Below are 21,016 nucleotides of genomic sequence, written 5' to 3' on the forward strand. Positions count from 1 at the left end.
ATCTTCCCATGCAGATGAGCAAATTATCCTATTTGTATGGGAAGACTAAATGTGGCAAAATCAAGGAAGTCAACTTTCAAGCACAAAACATGGGTTACAAGTGGAAAAAACTGTATAGCATTATTTTTAAAAGAAATGATATTGAAAAACACTTTAATGTCCCATTTTTGAAAAATCTCTCCCAAATGAATGGAGATCAGGACTGTCCAGGCAAACTAAAATTCCTCCCTTTATGAAGTTGAAAACTTATGAAAATGGGTTGTGGACATAAACTAATAAGCCATGCAGCATCCTCAAGTTATGCATTACATTAAAAAAAATAAATCAGACAAAAACAAGGAGCGTATATATCAAATTACTAAAGTAACATTCCATATTCAATCACAAACATGACCCCAGATTGAACACGTTGATGCAGACATGATGGCCTAAATGACACGAAAGTGCTGTATTATTTATTCTATGTAAAAGTTACTGTTTCTGTTGCCTCAATACCCACAGGGGCTTCATCAGTAAAAACAGCGAGATAAAACAGGAAGGTCTCTCATGATTTTAGTTCCTCATCAGGTCTCCATCATGGCATTATAAACTACATTAGACATATGGGCATTTTCACAAACAGCAGCATTCTAAAGGATAGAAGTTAAATTGTCTGCTTAATATTTTGCCAAATTTCATAATTGAACAATAAGTTTTGAATCTTACCATTCCATCAAGGTGGTCCTGTTTGAACTGCATTGGCCAAACACACTGTACCAGTGATTATTTCCTAATCTAAATCATATCAAATGTGAAGCAGAGTAAATAATACTGAGGACCAAATGAAGCTGCTAGGAACATTGGAAATATAGTAGAATTGGAAAAGTAACAGCTGGAATTCAATATCAGTAAATGAGGTGATACATAGGCTATGAATGGGGTTAGATGAGTGATGTGGAATAGCAGAGGGGTTTGTGGGTTCAAGTTCATAAGAAATAAAAAGCAGCATTTCAGGTAAATAAGACCATAAAAACTAATGGAATACATGGTTTCATGGCAAGTGAAAGATTATAAAAGTCAAGATGTAATGGTGAATCTATTTAAAACTTTAATAAGGACCACAGTTGCTTTAGACTTTACATTATAGCAAAAAACATTCAGGCACCAAACACATTAGGTTGTTGCCAGGTATTAGGAAATAAAAATAGAAAGCAAGACACATATTAAGATTGTTTCCATTAAAACAGAGAAGATTACGGACTCATGATAGAAATATTTAAATTGTTAAGGGATGGGACAGACTAGATAGAAACAGATGATTCCAGTGATTGAGGGAGTTAGAAAAAGACAACATGGGTAAAAGCTTAAATGCAAGAGATTTAGCACACAGACAAGATAAACTTTCTTATGGTGGTGAGGTTATGGAATACATCACTGGAGTTAGTGATTGAAGCAGACACTATGTCAAACTTTCAGATCAGATTAAACAAAGATGAAAGGATATGTGAACACCACAGGCACATGGGATTAGAACTGCTGTTTGAGAGTAGATAAACAACAGGAACCAGTTGGGTCAAATGGCATGTTTAATTTCTGTAATTTTCAAAAATAATGCTTATTGTACATAGTGTTGGATGCAAAACAATGCATACCTTCATTTTTTGATATTTGTTTTTTTTTTTACACACACGTCAGTACGTGCAATTGTAAAATGAACAATAAACCAATTCATTCTTGCTCCTTTATTTCATTCACATTTAATTCATTGAATAAATCCCCTCAACCCACAAAATATATTGATATACAACATGAGCATGATCACTACAGGCAGATACCTCCCCCTCCAACAGAAAAATTAAAGTGATTAACAAAAGTCATGATCTAAAAAACAAGAAAATACAGAAAATGGACTATAAAAATCTTAGGTAGGTTTTTCTGTGGTTGTTAATATTGCACCATAGTACAGATTCATTTTACCCAGTTTATGTAAACATCAGTTCCCTTTCAACTTTTAAACCAAGGCAGCTACACAAATGAGATGTAGATTCCCAATCAATACGATACCAAGGATGAGGTACTTAGAAGTGTATACCTTATATATTATATTTAAAATCAAATATGCAATATGTGCATAATCTACATCACTGCACATGTCCCAATTAGATAACTTCATTTAGCTTTCACATTTCATAAGAAAACTAAAACTGAAAAGAGAATATAAAAGATTGGTCCAAATCTTCAAATGCTTGTAGTGATATGGTCTTCATTCTACAGTGACAGACTTGGCCAGGTTTCGAGGAAAGTCAACCTAAAATAAGAAATTCAATTTAGTGAATGGGCACTTACAGTAAAATTATAATTTTCTTTAGATAGGGGAGAAAACAAAATTGGGGGGAGGGGGGGGCAGACAGAAAAGGAAGATTATACAATGGTGTTCTTGTTTTATTATGGAACATCTTACATGTATAATCAAAGATTTGCTTTTGCTACAATCTCATGACACAAGTCATGAAGCTTTTGAGGTTCATTAACTGAGACACCGGTTCAATCAATTATACAGAACACAGCATGATATACATGTGCCTTCCATTATTCTTACCCAAATGTACAATGGGCATGGGGCTACCTTCATCTTTCAACCGAGTAACCTTCTTGAAGAATTTAATCAAATTTAAAAGACATGATCTTCTTTTCCAGAAACCATGTTGACAATCTCAAAAACCCCTTCCTCAATCAAATTTTGAACAACCACTCATGGACCCTTTACTACCTCAGGTTTCAAGTTGAAATTATTTTATGCTCAAGTTGTAAGCTTGTATCAGAATGACACTTTTGAGAATTTGAGTATTTTCACTTTAGCGATCATATATAGTCAGCACATCTTATGATATTCAATCTACTCACATCATATCCTCGAAGAACAGCCAAATGGAAAGAAAGGAGTTGAAGAGGAATTACACTTAAAATACCCTGTAAGCAGTCAACTGAATGTGGTATTTCAATAGTTTTGTATGCAAGTTTCCTACTCTCCTCATCATTCTTTGTACAGAGTATTATCGGGCGGCCCTAAAACAAAGATTAGAATTATTAAACAAATTCATTTGTGACACAAATAAAAATCAAATATCTTGGATGAGGATAGAATACAGTGAGGATCTGGAAGCAGAACCTTTTCAAGAAACTTATTGAACATGTAGTGTTCAATTCAAAGTGTTTCCCTGCATCCTCCAAGTATGTAAAGCACAATGCAAAAAACTTTGCTTTCTTGTGAGTCAGACAACACAATTGTGTGCACTAAGTACATGCAAGTCATTTTGTTTCTCAGTTGTAGTCAAATTTAATACATAAGCAAGAACTAGGTTTAAAAATATGCATCCGAATCCAACTGCTCTTTTGGGGCTAATAATTTCATCACAGGCCACGTTCATTAATTGTTTTGAAGAACACCATTTTAGTACACAGGCATAATATAATTTTTTTTTGTCACAGTAAATTTTAGCTATACGATACAAACACATCACAATTACAATTGTCTGAAGTAATGCTTAAGCTAGCTCACATTTACAGGAATGCAAAATCAAATCTAGCTTCTCCTTCCATTATTCAAAATTTACATACGGATGTGTTAATAAATTCGAAAGTAAGCATTTATCTTGTATGCCAAGTTAATTATGGGCTCAAATTTTCATAACAGTACAAAAAACATCATTCTGGATTTAATCATGATCAAAAAGTTAAAATTTTACTCTACTTATCTTTTCAAGTAATATTTAACTTGTCACTTGATTAGGGTGGCACACAAAGCATTAAAATTAGTACTGTCACCTCAAATGCAATACTAAGTCTACTGCAAAATATATCAATTATAACAATACCTGTCGTGCAGTGACCTGTTGAACAGCATTCTGACACTTGGTGTAGCTTGGATCCCTCACAACAACCATTATGACAGGCATCTGTGTGTCAATTAAAGCCAAAGGACCGTGTTTCAACTCTCCAGCCAGGATCCCCTCAGAATGCATGTAAGTGATTTCTTTGATTTTCTGTCAATATGGCAAAAATAAAGTTAATTATTATTAAAACTTACTCCTGCATTCAATGTTTCAAAGAATAATGTATCTAGAAAAAAAAACAGCAAGAAGTCTCACAACATCAGGTTAAAGTCCAACAGGTTTATATGGTAGCACGAGCTTTCGGAGCACTGCCCCTGCATCAGGTGAGTCATCTGATGAAGGGACAGCGCTCTGAAAGCTCGTACTACCAAATAAACCTGTTGGATTTTAACTTGTTGAGACTTCTTACTGTGCCTACCCCAGTCTAACGCTGGCATCTCCACAGCATAGAAAAAAAACACAGAAATTGTCAGTGGGGAAAAGCTTATTCACATAATCAACTGTTGATACATGAATATTTTACTGGCATTTTCACTCTGCATTTTGAAGACTGTGATAAACAAATATCTAAATTTGCAGATAATAATCAGTAAGCTATGTAGATGTGATCAGAAAGTTATACAACTTATTTAAGATTAAGTGATTCGGCAAAACCAGGTTGAGTTTGATGTGGGAAACGTGAAGCTATCCACTTCAGACCTTTCACCAAAACTGAAAATATTCTGATTGGTCTTTCCTGGATCTAAATCTGCACACATATTGATATGGAGACGCTGCATAAAAGCAGACCAGAACTAGCATCAAGATGAATGATAATGAAGATAAAACACTTGAGATAAAGTTAAAAATGTACTTATGAAACTAGGTCAAGATTAGCATCATATAACATCGAGATTGGGACAGAATGAAAGCGGCAAAACCAACACTGGTAGCTGTTAGTGATAAGGGCAAGTAACAACTTGCCATTCACTAGCAGTTACAATAAGCATGTTTATGGTAGGAAAGGCAACAGGGAAGTTATTTATATTAGATTGTTGTATATTAGATTTAAAGCAGGTTATGACTGAACAGGCAGATCAATAATAACGAAAATGATGGAATTAAATTAAAATAATTTCACACAGGAACCTACTGTGACTTGGTCAGTAAAACAGAATAGTGTGTCAGATTTAGAAGTCAGTAATTAGGCAAAAGTGAGTTCTGATGATCACTGAATAGTTATATTTTATGACATGAAAATGATTATGGGCAAAATGTATGGATGTAAAAACATCAAAAGAGTTAACAGGTTTTACAGAATGCTAAGAAAGAAATCCTGGTGTGAAACTTAAGCAGGCAGGTCAACACCTGAATAATGCAGTATAAAAAAAATCAAAGGTCAAACAGAAATATTTTAAACTATCTAAGAAAATAATAAACTGTACTGATAGCCATACAAAAATTAAATGGTAACTTAAAAGAAAAATCAAAAGAGCAATTGGACAAGAATCATGGATTGTAGGTAGTAGCAAAGGAGAAGCAAATAAAATAAATTATACAAGAACCACAATTTAAAAAAAAAAAGAGTATTAAACCCTCACCTATCAGTTAACAGAATAATTAAAAAAGATATTATATACCCATTATAAAGAATCAGGATATCAAATGGTGCTGAAAAACAGCAGCAAGTGTTTAGCTCAGCAGCAGTGCCAGCAGCCTAATTCATTTCAATTGCATATTCTTCCACTGGGCATAATGGTTATGTTACTCGACCCATGACCTTGAGAAAGGAGTTCAAATCCCATCACAGCAGTTGAGGAATTTAATTCAATTAAAAATGTATCTAATTTAGTAAACCTTATGAAATGTACAATATAAAAAAGAAATAATTTTAGTATTTTACAATAATCACAAAACTACCAGTGTTACAAAAGCACCGTTTTCTAAATGGGGAAATGCTTAGGAAATCAGAAGGGAGTCCTTGTTCAAGATTCTCTTAAGGTTAATGTGCAGGTTCAGTCAGCAGTTAGGAAGACAAATGCTATGTTAGCATTCATGTCGAGAGGGCTAGAATACAAGACCAGGGATGTCCGTCTGAGGCTGTACAAGGCTCTGGTCACACCCTATTTGGGGTATTGTGAGCAATTTTGGGCCCGTATCTAAGGAAGGATGTGCTGGCCTTGGAAAAGGGTCCAGAGGAGGTTCAAAAGAACGATCCCTGGACTGAAGAGCTTGTCATATGAGGAATGGCGAGGACTCTGGGTCTGTACTCGTTGGAGCTTAGGAGGAGGAGAGGGGAATCTTATTGAAACTTACAGGATACTGCGAGGCCTGGATAGAGTGGATGTGGAGAGGATGTTTCCACTAATAGGAAAAACTAGAACCAGAGGGCACAACCTCAGGGTAAAAGGGGTGATCCTTTAAAACAGAGATGAGGAGAAATTTCTTCAGCCAGAGAGTGGTGAATCTGTGGAACTCTGCCGCAGAAGGCCGTAGAGGCAAGGTATCGAGTGTCTTTAAGACAGAAAGAGATAGGTTCTTGATTAATAAGGGGAACAGGTATTTTGTGGAAAAGGCAGATGAGAAAAATATCAGCCATGATTGAATGGCAGAGCAGACTCGATGGGCCGAGTGGCCTAATTCTGCTCCTATGTCTTATGGTCTTAAAAATTCATTTGCGTCTTTTTGGGAAGACAATCTGCTGCCCTTACCTTGTCTGGCTCATGTGTGACTGCAGATCCACAGTAACGTGGCTGACGCTAAACATCCCTCCGAAATGGCCGAGCAAGCTACTCAGTTCTATTCACAAAATACAACAGTCATCTCTGTACCAAAGCTAGGCAGTGTGCCTTAATGACCATCATTGTGAAGTGCTTTGAAAGGTTAGTCATGGCTCGAAATCAATTCCAGCCTCCCAAATTGCGTGGATCCATTACAGTTTGCGTTCCGCCCACAACAGGTCCACAGCAGACACCATCTCCCTGGCCCTACACTCAACCCTGGAACTCCTGGATAACAAAGACACTTATGTCAGACTCCTATTTATTGACTACAGCTCAGCCTTCAACACCATTATTCCTACAAAACTCATCGCCAAACTCAGTGGCCGAGGGCTCAGCTCCTCCCTCTGCAACTGGATCCTAGACTTCCTAACCCACAGACTGCAATCAGTAAAGATAGGCAACAACTCCTCCTCCACGATTATCCTCAACACCAGTGCCCCACGTGGCTGTTTCCTCAGCCCCTTACTATACTCCTTATACACCTATGACCGTGGGGCCAAACTCCCCTCAGGAGGCTAAGAAAATTTAGCAAGTCTGTTACAACCCTCACCAACTTTTACAGTTGCACCCTAGAAAGTATCCTTTCTGGTTGTATCACAGCTTGGTATGACTCCCACTCTGAAGGGTTGTGAACATAGCCCAGTCCATCATGCAAACCAGCTTCCCGCTGCCTTGGAAAAGCAGCCAGCATAATCAAGGACCCCATGCACTCCGGGCATATTCCTTTCCACCTTCTTCCATTGGGAAAAAGTCTGTGATCACGCACCAACCGACTCAAGAACAGCTTCTTCCCTGCTGCATCAGACTTTTGAATGGACTTACCTTATATTAAGTTGATCTTTCTCTGTACCCTAGCCATGATTGTACATTCTGCACCCTCTCCTTTCTTTCTCTATGTATGGTATGCTTTGGCTGTATAGCGCGCAAGAAACAATATTTTTCACTGCATATTAATACATGTGACAATAATAAATCAAATGAAATGGCTTGCCATCACCTACTCCAGGGCAACTAGGGATGGACAATAAATGTTGGCCTTAACAGCAAGAACCACATCTGGGAATTAATCAGAACTAACATTTTTTGAAGCAACTATTCAATTCTCCTAAAATCATTCAATCTTAAGACTTCTAGCCTAAGCAGTCAATATTATGTAGATTGGCTTTTCCTGAATGGAAGGACAGATGATAATATAGATCAGAATTTGAAGAATCTAAAGAACACTAGAGTCTTATATTGCAAATAATCATGAATAGAAATCAAGGATGACTTTTGTGTAGGGCCTACTTACTAAAGCTCCCTCTAGGCATGTAGCATAATGATACCCACGACCCATGACGAGGAGTGATTTGTGCTGGAATAGTTCACGGGCTAGTAGCTGAACCTTTTCGTCCAAGGATAACACTTCTTTAATTTGGTCTGAGTGAATTTATGTGGGAATAATAATGACAGGTTAATAATACAAATTAAGGTAGTTACAGGCTTAATAGTAACTACATCTTACATGCAGCTCTTCACAAGCATTTATCTTCTAAAAAGAACAAGTAGTTTACAAACTGTAAAGACAACAGACATACGAACATTTAGTGTGGAAAATATATTCTCAAATAGAATGATTGAAGTTCACCAAAAAGATGGAGGTCATCTGGCCCATGTCCATGCCAGATTGTTCCCAGACCAATTTAAAACTAGTCCCTATGCTCTGCTTTCCCTCCATATCCTTTGTTATTCCAAATATTTATACTTCCTATGGCAAAATATTCCATGCTCCAGCAGACTTCAGTATGACGGGCGTTCCCTGAACTTCTCACTCTTTGGCAATTTTAAACTGAGGATCCCTCTTTATTGATGCCCCAACAACAGGAATAGTCTTTGACAATTATTCTTTCAAAATCCTTTGTAATTTTAAAATATCTCAATGGAATGTGATTTTACTCCTTTTCTGCTGTGGAAATGGTCCTAACATCTTGGGTTACTCCCAGTATCACAAGTTACTTCTCCTACCTATAGTTTTCCACGTCTGCCATCATTCTAGACAAACTGCACTGTACTCTCTGTAACTTTACTTCCGCTTTGCAATGGAAATGCCTAAATCTGCACACAGAAACCTGCGGGCTAATCAATGTCAGGAACAAAATTATTTGATTACCTTTGTTCTCATTAAACTATTTATAACCTGCCCAAAATATCATTTAATCCCCGATTTAAACTTCAGGCTTGAGTGCAGCATTTGGGTGAGGGGGGATGAAATGATAAGACACAAGACCCAGACCGTTGGGTCCCAAGCCTCTTTAGCATCTTCTAAGAATGACCCCTGCCTGAACCTGACTGGAATGACAATGTGGTTGCTGGGTGGGAGGCCACTGCCAGGGCATTGAAAGAATACTTTTAAACACCAAGTAAAATCGAGTAGGTGGCATGGATGCCAGTTGAATCGAATACTGCCAGACAAAATCTGAACGCAGTAATTTGTTGAGCGAGGGTATTTTGTGAGAAGGAATTTGGCCCAGACAGGGAAGAGATGTTGTTCCAGTCTTTTACAGAATAAGAAGTGATCCAAGAATGGGAGCGAGAGTTAGCGAGACCCAAGATCTGAAGTCCAGAGGTATTAATTATATCAACTGGTAAGTGGTTGGTTGGTGAATTTAAGGTTCCTTTTTTCTCTAAACTGGGGCAATAGTTTCAAGGAGTACCATGGAGATATTAGTATTGTATTAAATTTGATAGCTCAACTAGTTAAACTACTTTCTGTAACTACAAAATGTTGATGAACTGTATTTCTAAATTTGAAACTCCAACTTGTTGAACAATATACAGTCAAGACACAGGGCAGGTGATATGTTGCAGCTGTAGCTTATTGGAGCTGGTGGGCACCAGTGTGATGCACAGCAAACACATCTGCAGTAAATTTCTGCAGTTCGAGGAATTCAGCTCAGGATTTATGAGCTGGAGTCCAAGCTTCAGACACTGCGATACAGCAGGGAAGGACAAAGTTACTGGAACGCTTGTTCGAGAAGGCAGTCACATTTAAGTTAAGCAAATCAGATTTACTCCATGGTCAGAGGCAAGAGGGTGTGGTTATAAGTGGGGCAGGTATTGGGAGTCAGAAGGTTGAACTGGTGAAACCTCACTCCTTGCAATTGTCCACCCGGGGGGGGGGGGGGGGGGGGGGGGGGTCTGTGAATGGAGTACGAGTAGTCAGGAGCTAAATTAATAAGCAGGACCACGAAGGTCATAATTTCTGACCAACAAACAAATTAACATAGGCTGAACAAAATCAGTTAAATGCATAGTAAAAGGATTGGTGTAGGAAGAGTTTTAATTCATAAGACACTTGTCACCAGGATTGGGAAAAAGAGAACTGTACTGTTGGGATGGAATTTATTTGGAGCATGCTGGGACCAGGGTTCCAGCAAATTGTATAATGAGGGCTGTAGAGAGGGCTTTAAATTAATTTTTAAAAAACCATTTACAGAACGTGGGCATTGTTGGCTAGGCCAGCATTTATTAGAGTCCCCAATTACCCTTGAGAAGATGGTGGTGAGCTGCTGCAATCCCTGTGTAGTAACACCCACAACCTTGTTAGGGAAGCAGTTCCAGGATTTTGACCCAGTTACAGAGAAGGAAGGGAGATATATTTCCAAATCAGAATGGTCAGCGGCTTGGAGGGGAACTTCCAGGTGGTGGTGATCCCCTGTGTCTGCTGATCATCTTCTTCGAGATGGTAGTGGTCGTGGGTTTGGAATGAGCTGTGAAGGAGCCTTGGTGAGTTACTGCAATGCATCTTGTGGATGGTACACACTGCTGCGCCTGTTAGTCAATGGTAGAGGGAGTGAAAGTTTGTGGAAGATGTGACAATCAAGCAGACTGTAGAGCTTCTCGAGTGTTGCTGGAGCTACACTCATCCAGGCAAGTGGAAAGTATTCCATCACATACTTGCGTTCTAAATGTTGAAGCAGCTTTGGGGAGTCAGGTGGTGAATTACTTGCCACAGGATTCCTAACCTCTGGCGTGCTCTTGTAGCTACAGTATTTATATGGCTAGTCCAGTTCAGTTTCTGGACAATGGCAACTCCCGGGATGTTGATAGCAGGAGACCAGTGATGGTAATGCCATTAAATGTCAAGGGGCAATGGTTAAATTCTCTTATTTGGAGATGGTCATTGCCTGGGACTTGCGTTGCGTGAATATTACTTGCCATTGATCAGCCCAAGCCCGGATATTGTCCAGGTGTTGCTGCATTTGGACATGGACTGCTTTTTCAGTGGCGGTGGGGGAGAGGTTCATGAGGGGAGATTTTAAATGCCAACAAGAAAAGTCAATACAATAATGCAGCAGTGTGTTAAGACTAATGTTTGACAGGATACATAAATAAGTGCATACCAGCAAAAAGAGTAAAGTAGGGAAAAATGGTAAAGAAAGAAATTAAAGGTATTTTTCTGAATGCATGTAGAGTTCATAATAAGGTGGATGAATTGATAGTGCAGAGATAAATGGGCATGATCCTCTAATCAAAGGCTGCTTCCCTCCCCCACATGCTACTAATAGACTAAACTGCATCTCACTATTGAACCTGTCAGCAGCAAGCATAGGGGAGAAACAGCCGGTGATTGGAGAAGCAAGCAGGGAAGTGAGTGATGGCACATTGGCCTGAACACCAGAGTGGCAATGGCACGGAGGGAAATTTTGGGTTTGATGAGTGATGTGGGAGTTTGTTCCGCAGGGAAGAGACTGTATGGGTGATTTGGTCAGCCAAAGAGAGTCTGCAAGGGTCCAATCAGTGAGGTGAGATGTCAGGTAGTCTAATGAGTAAGAGAGCAACTTCAGGTGGTCCTGTCAGTGAAGGAGAGACTAAGGGTGGTCCAGTGAGCAAGGTAGAGACAGTGAGGCGTTTGGTCAGTGAGCGAGTGTGTTTAGATGGTCCAGTGAGCAAGAGAGAGATTGCGAGGGTCCAGTCAGCAAGGGAGACACTGGGGGTTTGATCAGCGAGGAACAGAATGTGAATGTGAGGGTCAGACTGTGAGGGTCGAGTCAGCATGGGACAGATTTTGGCTTTCTGGTGAGCAAGCGAGGGACTCGGGATGGTCAGCTGAGTGAAGGTCCAATTAGCGAAGGAGAGATTGCAAGGATCCAGTGAGGGACAAAATTTGGTTGGTCTGGTGAGCAAAAGACTCAGGGATGGTCTGATGAGTAGGGGTCCAGTCAGTGAGGGAGAAAGACTTTGGACCAGGAGTGGATGGCTAGAGAGGGATAACTTTGGATCCGGGGCGGTCTGGTCAGTGAGGGAGAGACTTTAGGGTGGTCATGCACACCCTCCTGTGCTTAGAGTCGTCACACACTTTTTGATGCACTTCCAATGACAGGCTGTTTCAAACAAAGAACAATACAGCACAGGAAACAGGCCCTTCGGCCCTCCAAGCCTGTGCCGCTCCTTGGTCCAACTAGACCAATTGTTTGTATCCCTCCATTCCCAGGCTGCTCATGTGACTATCCAGGTAAGTCTTAAACGATGTCAGCGTGCCTGCCTCCACCACCCTACTTGGCAGCGCATTCCTCCATACCTGCTGTTACAGGCTCAACTGCACCTCATCAGTGAGCCTATTAGCAGCAAGCATCATAGAAAAGGCAGAGGTATGCTAATACAGCCATCCCATGATCTCCTATGTTTTAGAGAAAAATCACAGCAGACCAACACAGTGTTACTGCCCTCCACAACTGAACGGTAGAGGCCTTTTACAAAACTTGGTGTTTCGCGACTGCCAGTTAAACAGTTTACCACTTTACTGCACAAGTAACTCAGTTCCTGATTCCCCAAAGCCGGTCTATCAGAATTTGCATGAAAGCTGGAGTAATTCACACTGGTTTCTTCAGTGGGAGTTCAGAGAAGAATCTTCCACACTGTGTATTGCAAAGGCCACCAGCGAGAATATCATTAAATTTCAGAGGACGGGGCCTATTCCCACTGGAGAGGCTGAAAGCAGCGGGTCAGCCTGCAGTTTGCTGGCCAGCTCGGGACCCCCGCAATGCTGCCCCCCGCTCCCCGGCCAGATCATGCCCCCGGCCATTCGCGGTCCAGCCTGTCAGCCTGCAGTTTGCTGACCTGATTGACTGCTGGCCAGCCCAGGACCCCCACAGTACTGCTCCCTCCCCCACCCCAACGGCCCAATCGTGGACCCCCCCATCCATGCACGGGCCAGCCCCCCCCCCACCCCCAGCAGCAACGATCCCCCCCTCCACTCCCTGCAGGCACATCCCCCCTCCCTCGGCCAAACCCCCTGATCGCTGGCTTCCCTCCTGCCCCCATCAATCCCCATGCAGAGTGGTAGCGGGACCCTCCCCACCGATCGCCTCTCGGCCCCACCCCCAGCAGGCACTGCCCCCTAGGCCCCAATTAGTCTCAATCTCCTGCCAAGGTGTCCCTGGACATGGCCACAGGCTGACACTGCCAAGGTGCCCATGCCCAGGGGGCACATCACCACTCTCCCGCCGCCTGACCCCCTGGTGTGCCCCGATTGCCCTCCCTTCACTCCAGCGGGGTCAGGCCGCGAGCTCCCCGAAAGTGGGGAACTACTGTAATCCCCGTTGGAGTGAAACAATCTGGCGGAGTGGGAGATGCTAGGGGGCCCAGAGAATTCAGTCCCAGACCCGCTAATAGCATTTAAATAGTATGTAAAATACTATTTAGGTGCTAGCCTCTCCTCCCAGCCGATTTCCGGCGCTATGCAGAGACCGCTGGAAATCCAGGCAATTGTGGCGTGAATGCTCACAGGAGTCCCGTGAATCGGCTGACGTACAATTCTCCGATTTAAAATTAGAGCATCACCCCCAAGGTGTTCAACACCATCCAGGACAAAGCAGCATGCTTGATTGTCACACCTTCCACAAATATTTACTCCCTCTATCACTGACAAACTGTGACAGTGGGGTGTACCATCCATCAGTTGTACTGCAGAAACTCATCAAGGCTCCTTAGACAGCAACTTCCAAACCTATGACCATTACCATCTAGAAGGAAGGACAAGGGCACCAGATACATGGGAACACCACCACCTGGAAGTTCCCCTCCAAGCCATTCACCATTTTGACTTGGAAAGTCATTTTTTCACTGTCACTGGGTCAATTTTTTCTTACTCCCTCACTAACAGCACTATGGATGCTCCTACATCACAGGGACTGCAGCTATTCAAGAAGGCAGTTCACTACTACTTTCCCAAGGGTAATTAAGGATGAGTAATAAATGCTGATCTAACCAGCCATGCCTACACCCCATAAATGAATTAAAAGTAAATTCTGTGCAAAATATGATCATATGGCAAAGCATCTGCATGCACCAATGAGCTGGCATAGCAAACACTTCTTTAATCTCTGCAATCTCATTCTTCGTGGGCACGAGGTTAAAATCGGGATATTAATATTCATAATTTCAAATGACTCAAGGGTTCTCAAGAAATTAAATCAAGTGATGCGGAAAACTAAATTTTGAAATGCACAATATTCTATTTACAAAGGTAAAACAAATATTCCTCATCAAGAAATTAATATACACTTTTCCAATAAATGCTCAATGCTTAGTTTGACATACTATGAATGTTACCTGGCAGAGTCTGAAGTCCAGCGATGATCTCCTTTCTCCTTTTCTGCATAGAGATACGATCCTGAGACATCATGAGACCAAACATAATCAAGGAAACAAACTGGCTAGTGTAGGCCTGCAAAATGATAAGATAAGACAAGTTATCAAAAGGTTCAGAATGCTGCATTAAATATACTAAGGAACTGTTTATATAGCTCCTTGGAATTATCAGAGTTTTTAAAGTCATTGTGGTTATGGAGAGGACACCCTAGACTTCCCAGTGGAAGCGTTCTGTTGTAATTAGAACTTTACACAAATTACTTATTTTAAAGCCAGACATATTTTATCATTTGATTCAGCAATGTTCTTTACAATCCTGCTTGCATAACTAGTAAAATACATGATGTTTTTCAAAACAGCCAATGCCTATTTGAGAAATCTACTTGCTGATGGTTGTTACCATGTTAACACTTATTATAAAATTTCCTTTATACGGATTGGAAAGCATTAGAAAATCAACAGCCACTTTAGAAATGGAGAGAAGATTGATCAGTCCCTTGGAATTCTAGAATGGTTACCTCAAGAATATTCTTTGAACTCTGGATTTCCCAGTTTCTTCCTTTGAAGCATTTGATTTTGAACAAAAAAAGGCTACAATGAAAAAGTTCAGCTTGAAACCCCAGGCAGATGGCATTTCCAGAGACCGTTGTAAAGAAAAAGAAGTCTGGAAAAAGGCTAGCAATAATACACTTCTATAACACGGGAGCTGGATTATTTCAACTTTATATGATCTTCTTACAGGGCCCTGTAAACATATGGATTGGCTTGTCATTCTTTTTAAACAATCCAAGTGGTAAAGTAAAAATATATAATATTCACAAAACGTTTTTCAATTATTCTACCATTAGCATTTTCATGATATCAGTAGGAAAATATTTCTGATTAATAGCTTTTCTTTACACCAGAGCTAATTCTTCCTGTTTGAAAAGTAACTAGGAACATTTCTTCTGTCTGTTTGCTTCAGCATATTAGATGCCTTCCAAAACCCTCTACATACTGGAGTTGAGATTATATCATGCAGATCCTACACCACATGGACTGCAGCAGTTCAAGGCGGCAGCTCACCATCTTCTCAAGGGCAATTAGGGATGGGCAATAAACACTGGCCTAGCCAGCGACGTTTACACTCCATTTTTAAAAAATCATGACATGGTCACCAATTTAACAGAAAATCCAAAAGTCAAACCATAATGGGTTGCTTGCATTAAAAAAAATCAATCACTAACTGATTAACTTATATTTATGGACTTTCCGTGTGCTATTGGACCAACCAGTGCATCTGCACATTAAAATCTGTGTCTGTCCCTCTTTGGTCCTTTCCCCATTAGGAGCACAACAAATACTTTTGTACTGTTCATCAATTCACTGCAGTAGATCAATTTAATAGACAATGTGATGTTTTTGTTCTAATTTAATCCAATTCTATAAAAGCTGCTTTAGAAATGTTTTTAGAATATTCAACACCAATTCAAAGTTTAGAGTTGGAGTTGAGCCAATTTGGATTGATTGCTAAAAAAAAATCTCCTTGTCACACCCTATTTTACTTTACTGCACATAATACAAAACTGAACATAGACAATTATTAGGGTTGTTTAAGCAATCACAAACTCTCAAGTACTCAAAGAATCAATACAAGGTAACATTGCTTATTTTAAAATAAAGAACTCATTAACCTTAGTGCTCGCCACTCCAATTTCAGGTCCAGCATTAATATGTATACCACAATCAGTTTCTCGAGAAATAGAGCTTCCAACTGTGTTTGTGATGCCAATAGTCAAAGCACCACGATCCTTACAGTATCGCAGAGCCATGAGTGTATCTGCAGTTTCACCTGTTAAACAGAAACAAATTCATGGTGCAAAAACCACAGATAACGTTTGATAAGATAATGTTCGATAAGATTTCAACGTATCTTTTCAGAACAGCAGAAAGAATATTAGCCTCATAATTGCATGCAGATGTAGAAGTTATTGAATAAATAAAATACATTAGCCTTGCAAAAATATGTTTGAATGCACACCTGACTGGCTAATAAAAAAGCAGACATCATCTCTGAAAACAGGAGTACTTCTGTCCAAGAAATCACTGGCAAGTTCAACCATCACTGGTAGTTCAGTTAGTTCTTCCAATACTTGACGAGTCTAGATTGATCAAGAATATTGGATATAATAATCAAACAAAATATACATTGGCTATGTGCGACCTACCCTCTGATTTTGTTCTGTCATGTAATTTGTTTCAGTGTGCAACCCTTTAAAGTTTTTGCAAACCATGCCCTCATATAACTTTAATGGACCGAGTTATGAGTGGCACGTTCGGGTTGCTGCACATTTGCATAGCTCAGAAAGAACATAAGGCAACCGTTCCTATCTACATAATATCCATACTTAAGCATAGTTTAAGCTTGTTTTAAAAACTTTCAGAAACCATTCACTTGGTGATGGAATCAGTGCTTTCAATGTTCATATTTATTGAGGCAGCCCTAACTGAAAATGGAAACTGTAAACAGAAACTGAAAAGGGAAAATGAGAGGGGAAACAGAGAAAAGAAACTGACCCTGCTAGTTTCTAAAGAAATGAAAATTGAAGTCAGGATTGGAAATCAAAACTATTTTAAAAATTAATTTATAGTACATAGGCGTCACTGGCTAGGCCAACATTTATTCCCCGTCACTAAATGCCCCTTGATAAGGTGGCGGTGAGCTTCCTTCTTAAACCGCTGCAGTCCCTGGGGAGCAGGTACACCCTCAGTGATGTTCGGGGGCGGGGGGAGTTCCAGGGAATTTTATCCAGTGACAGAGAAAGAGCTAGCAATACATTTCCAAGTCAGGGTGGTGAGTCACTTGGAGGGGAACTTCCAGGTGGTGGTGCTCCCATCTGACTTGTCCTTCTAGATGGCAGCAGTCATGGCTTTGGATGTGCAGAATATTTTGTAGATAGTACACTATTGCCATTGTTCGTCGGTGGAGAGTGAGAATGTTTATGGAAGGGTGCCAATCAAGAGACAGCTTTGTCCTGGATGGTGTCGAGCTTCTTGAATGTTGAAGCTGCACTCATCCAGCCAAGTGAAGGGCATTCCATCATAATCTGACCTGTGCCTTGTAGATAGTGGACAAGCTTGGAGGCGAGTTATTTGCTGCAGAATTCCTAGCCTCTGATCTGGCTTGTTGCCACAATATATGGTTAGTCCAGTTCAGTTTTCAATCAATGGCAATCCCCAGAATGCTGATACATTGATTGACGCTATATAAATGGATGCAGAACCAAGCTCAGTAGTAGCAGTTGATGAATCAGTGGTGTAGAAATGGCAAGGTGATGTTAGAGAGGCCAGATCGAGATTAAGTTGTTGCAGATATTTGTTACTTGAAGATAATATTGGTGGACATATGCCATATAAACCAGGTTGAGTAGGTTCAACGTGCGCAATTTTAGGTGAAGACTGTGCCTGGGGAACTTGGTTTGGTCGTGCGCTGCTGGCAATGCAGGTTCAGGCCAGCTCTGAGGAACTGAGCTGAAATTCTTTATGAGGAAGATAGTTTTGAAGGATTTGACTGATTTTGCTGATCTATTCACTCTATGGACTGAGGAACCAATTTGTAAGATCTATCTTAATTGCATCTTCCAGTTAATGTGCAACTTATAGTGTCAGTGTAAGTTATAACTTATAGACAACAATGTGCATGTAAATTCATGCTTATGTTCAATGTTAGAGTATAAGAGGTTATCTCAAATAGTATTTGGTGTTTGCTGTGTTTGACTCTTGTAGCTGCATTCTTTTCGTAAATAACTGGACTTTCAAATCTCCTTTTTAAAAAAAGTTACTGGTCTCTCCTGAGACCATAACACATCCCACATCCTTGTTCAACTATGATGAATAAACTCCAGGTACAATATTGTATTACATAGAAGTCCAGGAACAGGCCATTCTGCTGAGGGATGAATTTTGGCTCGAACACTGGAAGAACAGACCTATTTTGTAATTGAATATTGCCATGGGATCTTTTACATTGTTTCAATAGGGCAGATGGTTTACTGTCTCCCTTCCAATGTGGGTTTTCATGACATGCAATCAATAGACATCAATGAAGTGCCAACGGTTCTTTAAACCTACCAAAGCTACACAATTGGCACTGTGCTTCTCCAATCATGAATGTAACAACAATCAGCTTGTAAATGAATTTCTAAGTTATTTTATGAGCCTATCCACGTCAAGGAAATGATTCCTAGACAAATAAAGGTGGATTATGTAAGAACATGGGTTCTCTTGTGTGGTGGTAGATATAACCAAGAATTCATATAAAGGGTGTATAAGAATCTTATGTGATTATGTGGCTGATTGAGTGGAAGCAAGGTTTTCCAGGCAAGCCATCGTGATCCCTTCAGAGTTAAGTGAAGAATTTACTGCATATGGGTATTAGATCTCTTACTCATTTGGAAGGATGTCATCTTCATTACAATGATTGCCCTGACCTGCTTAGCCACTTTTTTAGGTCACATTGTCTGCTGTTAACTGGGGGGTAATTCCCAACTTGACTTCCAGGAATTTGTCCCCAAAAATAGTTGTATCTTGTCCTCCCTCACCCAGTGATTCAGGTACAGATATTAGGTAATATTTTAAAAGCTCTTTACTGTAATTTCTGCCTCTCCCAACCTTTGTTTCTGGTATGTGATACAAACTGAACATGCTCCAGTCATATGGTGCACCTTTATAAGACCCTGGATAATCACAGCAGCTTGCTCATCTCTGCTGGTACTACAAGTGGTGGGATCACCTCAAAGTGAAATTCAGCTGTCAGTTTTTTTTTCAGTAAAATAAAACTGGGCATGAATTTTTGGAAGTGTCAGTTTGGCAAGATGCTCACACTACTAAAAAAATTCTTCTTAAGCAGACTTTTTAACAATCTGCTTCAATTAATCTCAAAATAGTTGTGTATAGTTCTCCTGCCATCCCCACCACCCATATTAATGCTTCAGTTCCTAACATCAAACGTACCAAGAACAAGAAAGACATGCAATGAGGATTAGAAGATAATAAGGATCAGGATAAGCTTTACAATTCAGGAAAGGATCAAACACAAATGGATGAGTATCCATTCCAACTGAACTATCACTGCAACAAATAGCAGACACTTTCTAGCTGAGAGGACTATTTTTTTCTTCCTTCCAAATCAGGCCGCTGTCTGAAGGCTGTATCAGAAGGTCAGATCCATTTCCAACATCAGGCTTCATTAGCATAATTGGGATGCCCTGTTCAGTGATCAATGACCACTAGCAGGCAGCTTGCCATACCGGGGGGGGGGGGGGGGGGATAATGCTAAATCTGGTGATTCTATGAGTTAGGCAAGCTGGACATCTACAAGTCTGTAAAGAGTGTTGAAGTTGGGAGGTGGGGGACCATACACCAGGAGACTGCAGTGTTTTTGTGGAGCCAGAGAAGTATTTTTGCTCCCTCTAGCTTCCCTCGAAATTTCCCTGAAAAAATGTTCCAGGGTGTTTCTGAGCACTTCCACTAAGGCCTACTAGTTAGGCTGCTTACCAGGCTCCTCCCTTTTGTATCTTAAAATTTTGTAACCAGCTTAAGCTGAGAGAGCATCAGGCAGGCATTGGGCATCCAAGAGGCAACCTAATTTACCCCCATCATCAATTTTAAGCAGTTGTCTACTCATTTTGGAGACAAAAAATGGGCAGTTGAAAATAGCTCCCAGTATCAAATGTTTTGTTCAGCATATTAATTGGAGGGGAAATTAACTAATGAACTAAATTTAGAGTTAAATGAAATAGCAAATGTAAAATAGCATTCTTAAAGATAGTGTTCTGAACTGCAGCCGAGATTTTAAAAGTTGCACAACACAACATTCAAACTTACTGCAACTGCAGCATGGTAACTAGTTCCACAGCCAATCAAAAGCAAGCGCCTGCACCTTTTTATTTCTTTGAGGTGGTCTTTCAATCCACCTAGCATAACTGTAAAAAACACATTAATGATTATGAAACATTATATAGCTTTGCTCATTAATATTGTGCATTCAAAACATGAATAATTGCGTTAACCATCAATTGACAACAGATGTGGCTGAAGCTGGCTTCTGCCTCAAATACAAACATGAAGAAAACTTTACCAGTGCTCGTTTCAAAGTTCACTCTTCCTCGCAGAGTATTAACTACGGATTCTGGTTGTTCAAAAATCTCTTTCTGCATGAATGCACTGAAGTTACCTGCATCAAAAATTTGCACACACTGATTACTCAAAAAATGTTAAGATACACCTGAAATGGTTACCTCAATAAGTATTCAAAGCACTCAAATCTACTATTCAGCTTACTGCGAATAAACCATAACATATGAGTTTATGTAACAGTAGGAGATAAAAAGTTCAATTAAAAAGACCTGGGTAATTTAAGGAAAGACTTTTTTAGTCAGGCCCTCAGAAAATAAAGAAAATTGTTGGGAAAATAAAAATTGATAAGTTTCTTTATTAAAATCTTAACAATCGGATAATTGACCCAACTTGGATTTAGAAAATTATTCAACAATTTCAGGTTTACAAACATTTTAGCATCATCATTTATTAAGTTGTGGGGCGTAACAAAATTCTTGCTGGAACTGTCACAAGCACAGAATTTCCTTTTAAAATTAAAAAGCAGAAAATGTTGCAAATAATCAGCAGGTCGGGAAGTATCTGCAGAGACAAAAACAGAGTTCACGTTTTAGGTCAGCGACCCTTGTCAGAACTCAGTACTTCCCTTCTTAT

The 21,016-nt window shown here is 40.0% G+C and overlaps 1 protein-coding gene across 1 annotated transcript in view; it reads right to left on the minus strand.

Annotated features, from left to right (window-relative positions):
• Nucleotides 1–1,549: 1,549 nt before the first annotated feature.
• LOC144505480 (glutamine--fructose-6-phosphate aminotransferase [isomerizing] 2-like) overlaps nucleotides 1,550–21,016 on the minus strand; it is a 61,726-nt gene continuing 42,259 nt past the window's right edge. Inside the window, exons 11-19 of the mRNA XM_078231598.1 lie at nucleotides 20,385–20,480; nucleotides 20,132–20,229; nucleotides 16,287–16,407; nucleotides 15,940–16,097; nucleotides 14,228–14,342; nucleotides 7,926–8,053; nucleotides 3,855–4,022; nucleotides 2,884–3,045; nucleotides 1,550–2,287 (exon numbers count right to left, since the gene is read on the minus strand). Of these exons, the coding sequence (XP_078087724.1) occupies nucleotides 2,243–2,287; nucleotides 2,884–3,045; nucleotides 3,855–4,022; nucleotides 7,926–8,053; nucleotides 14,228–14,342; nucleotides 15,940–16,097; nucleotides 16,287–16,407; nucleotides 20,132–20,229; nucleotides 20,385–20,480 (1,091 nt within the window). The 3' untranslated portion in view covers nucleotides 1,550–2,242. The remainder of the gene's footprint in view (nucleotides 2,288–2,883; nucleotides 3,046–3,854; nucleotides 4,023–7,925; nucleotides 8,054–14,227; nucleotides 14,343–15,939; nucleotides 16,098–16,286; nucleotides 16,408–20,131; nucleotides 20,230–20,384; nucleotides 20,481–21,016) is intronic.

This window comes from Mustelus asterias, chromosome 16 (assembly GCF_964213995.1).
Source record: "Mustelus asterias chromosome 16, sMusAst1.hap1.1, whole genome shotgun sequence".
Classification (NCBI taxonomy): domain Eukaryota; kingdom Metazoa; phylum Chordata; class Chondrichthyes; order Carcharhiniformes; family Triakidae; genus Mustelus; species Mustelus asterias.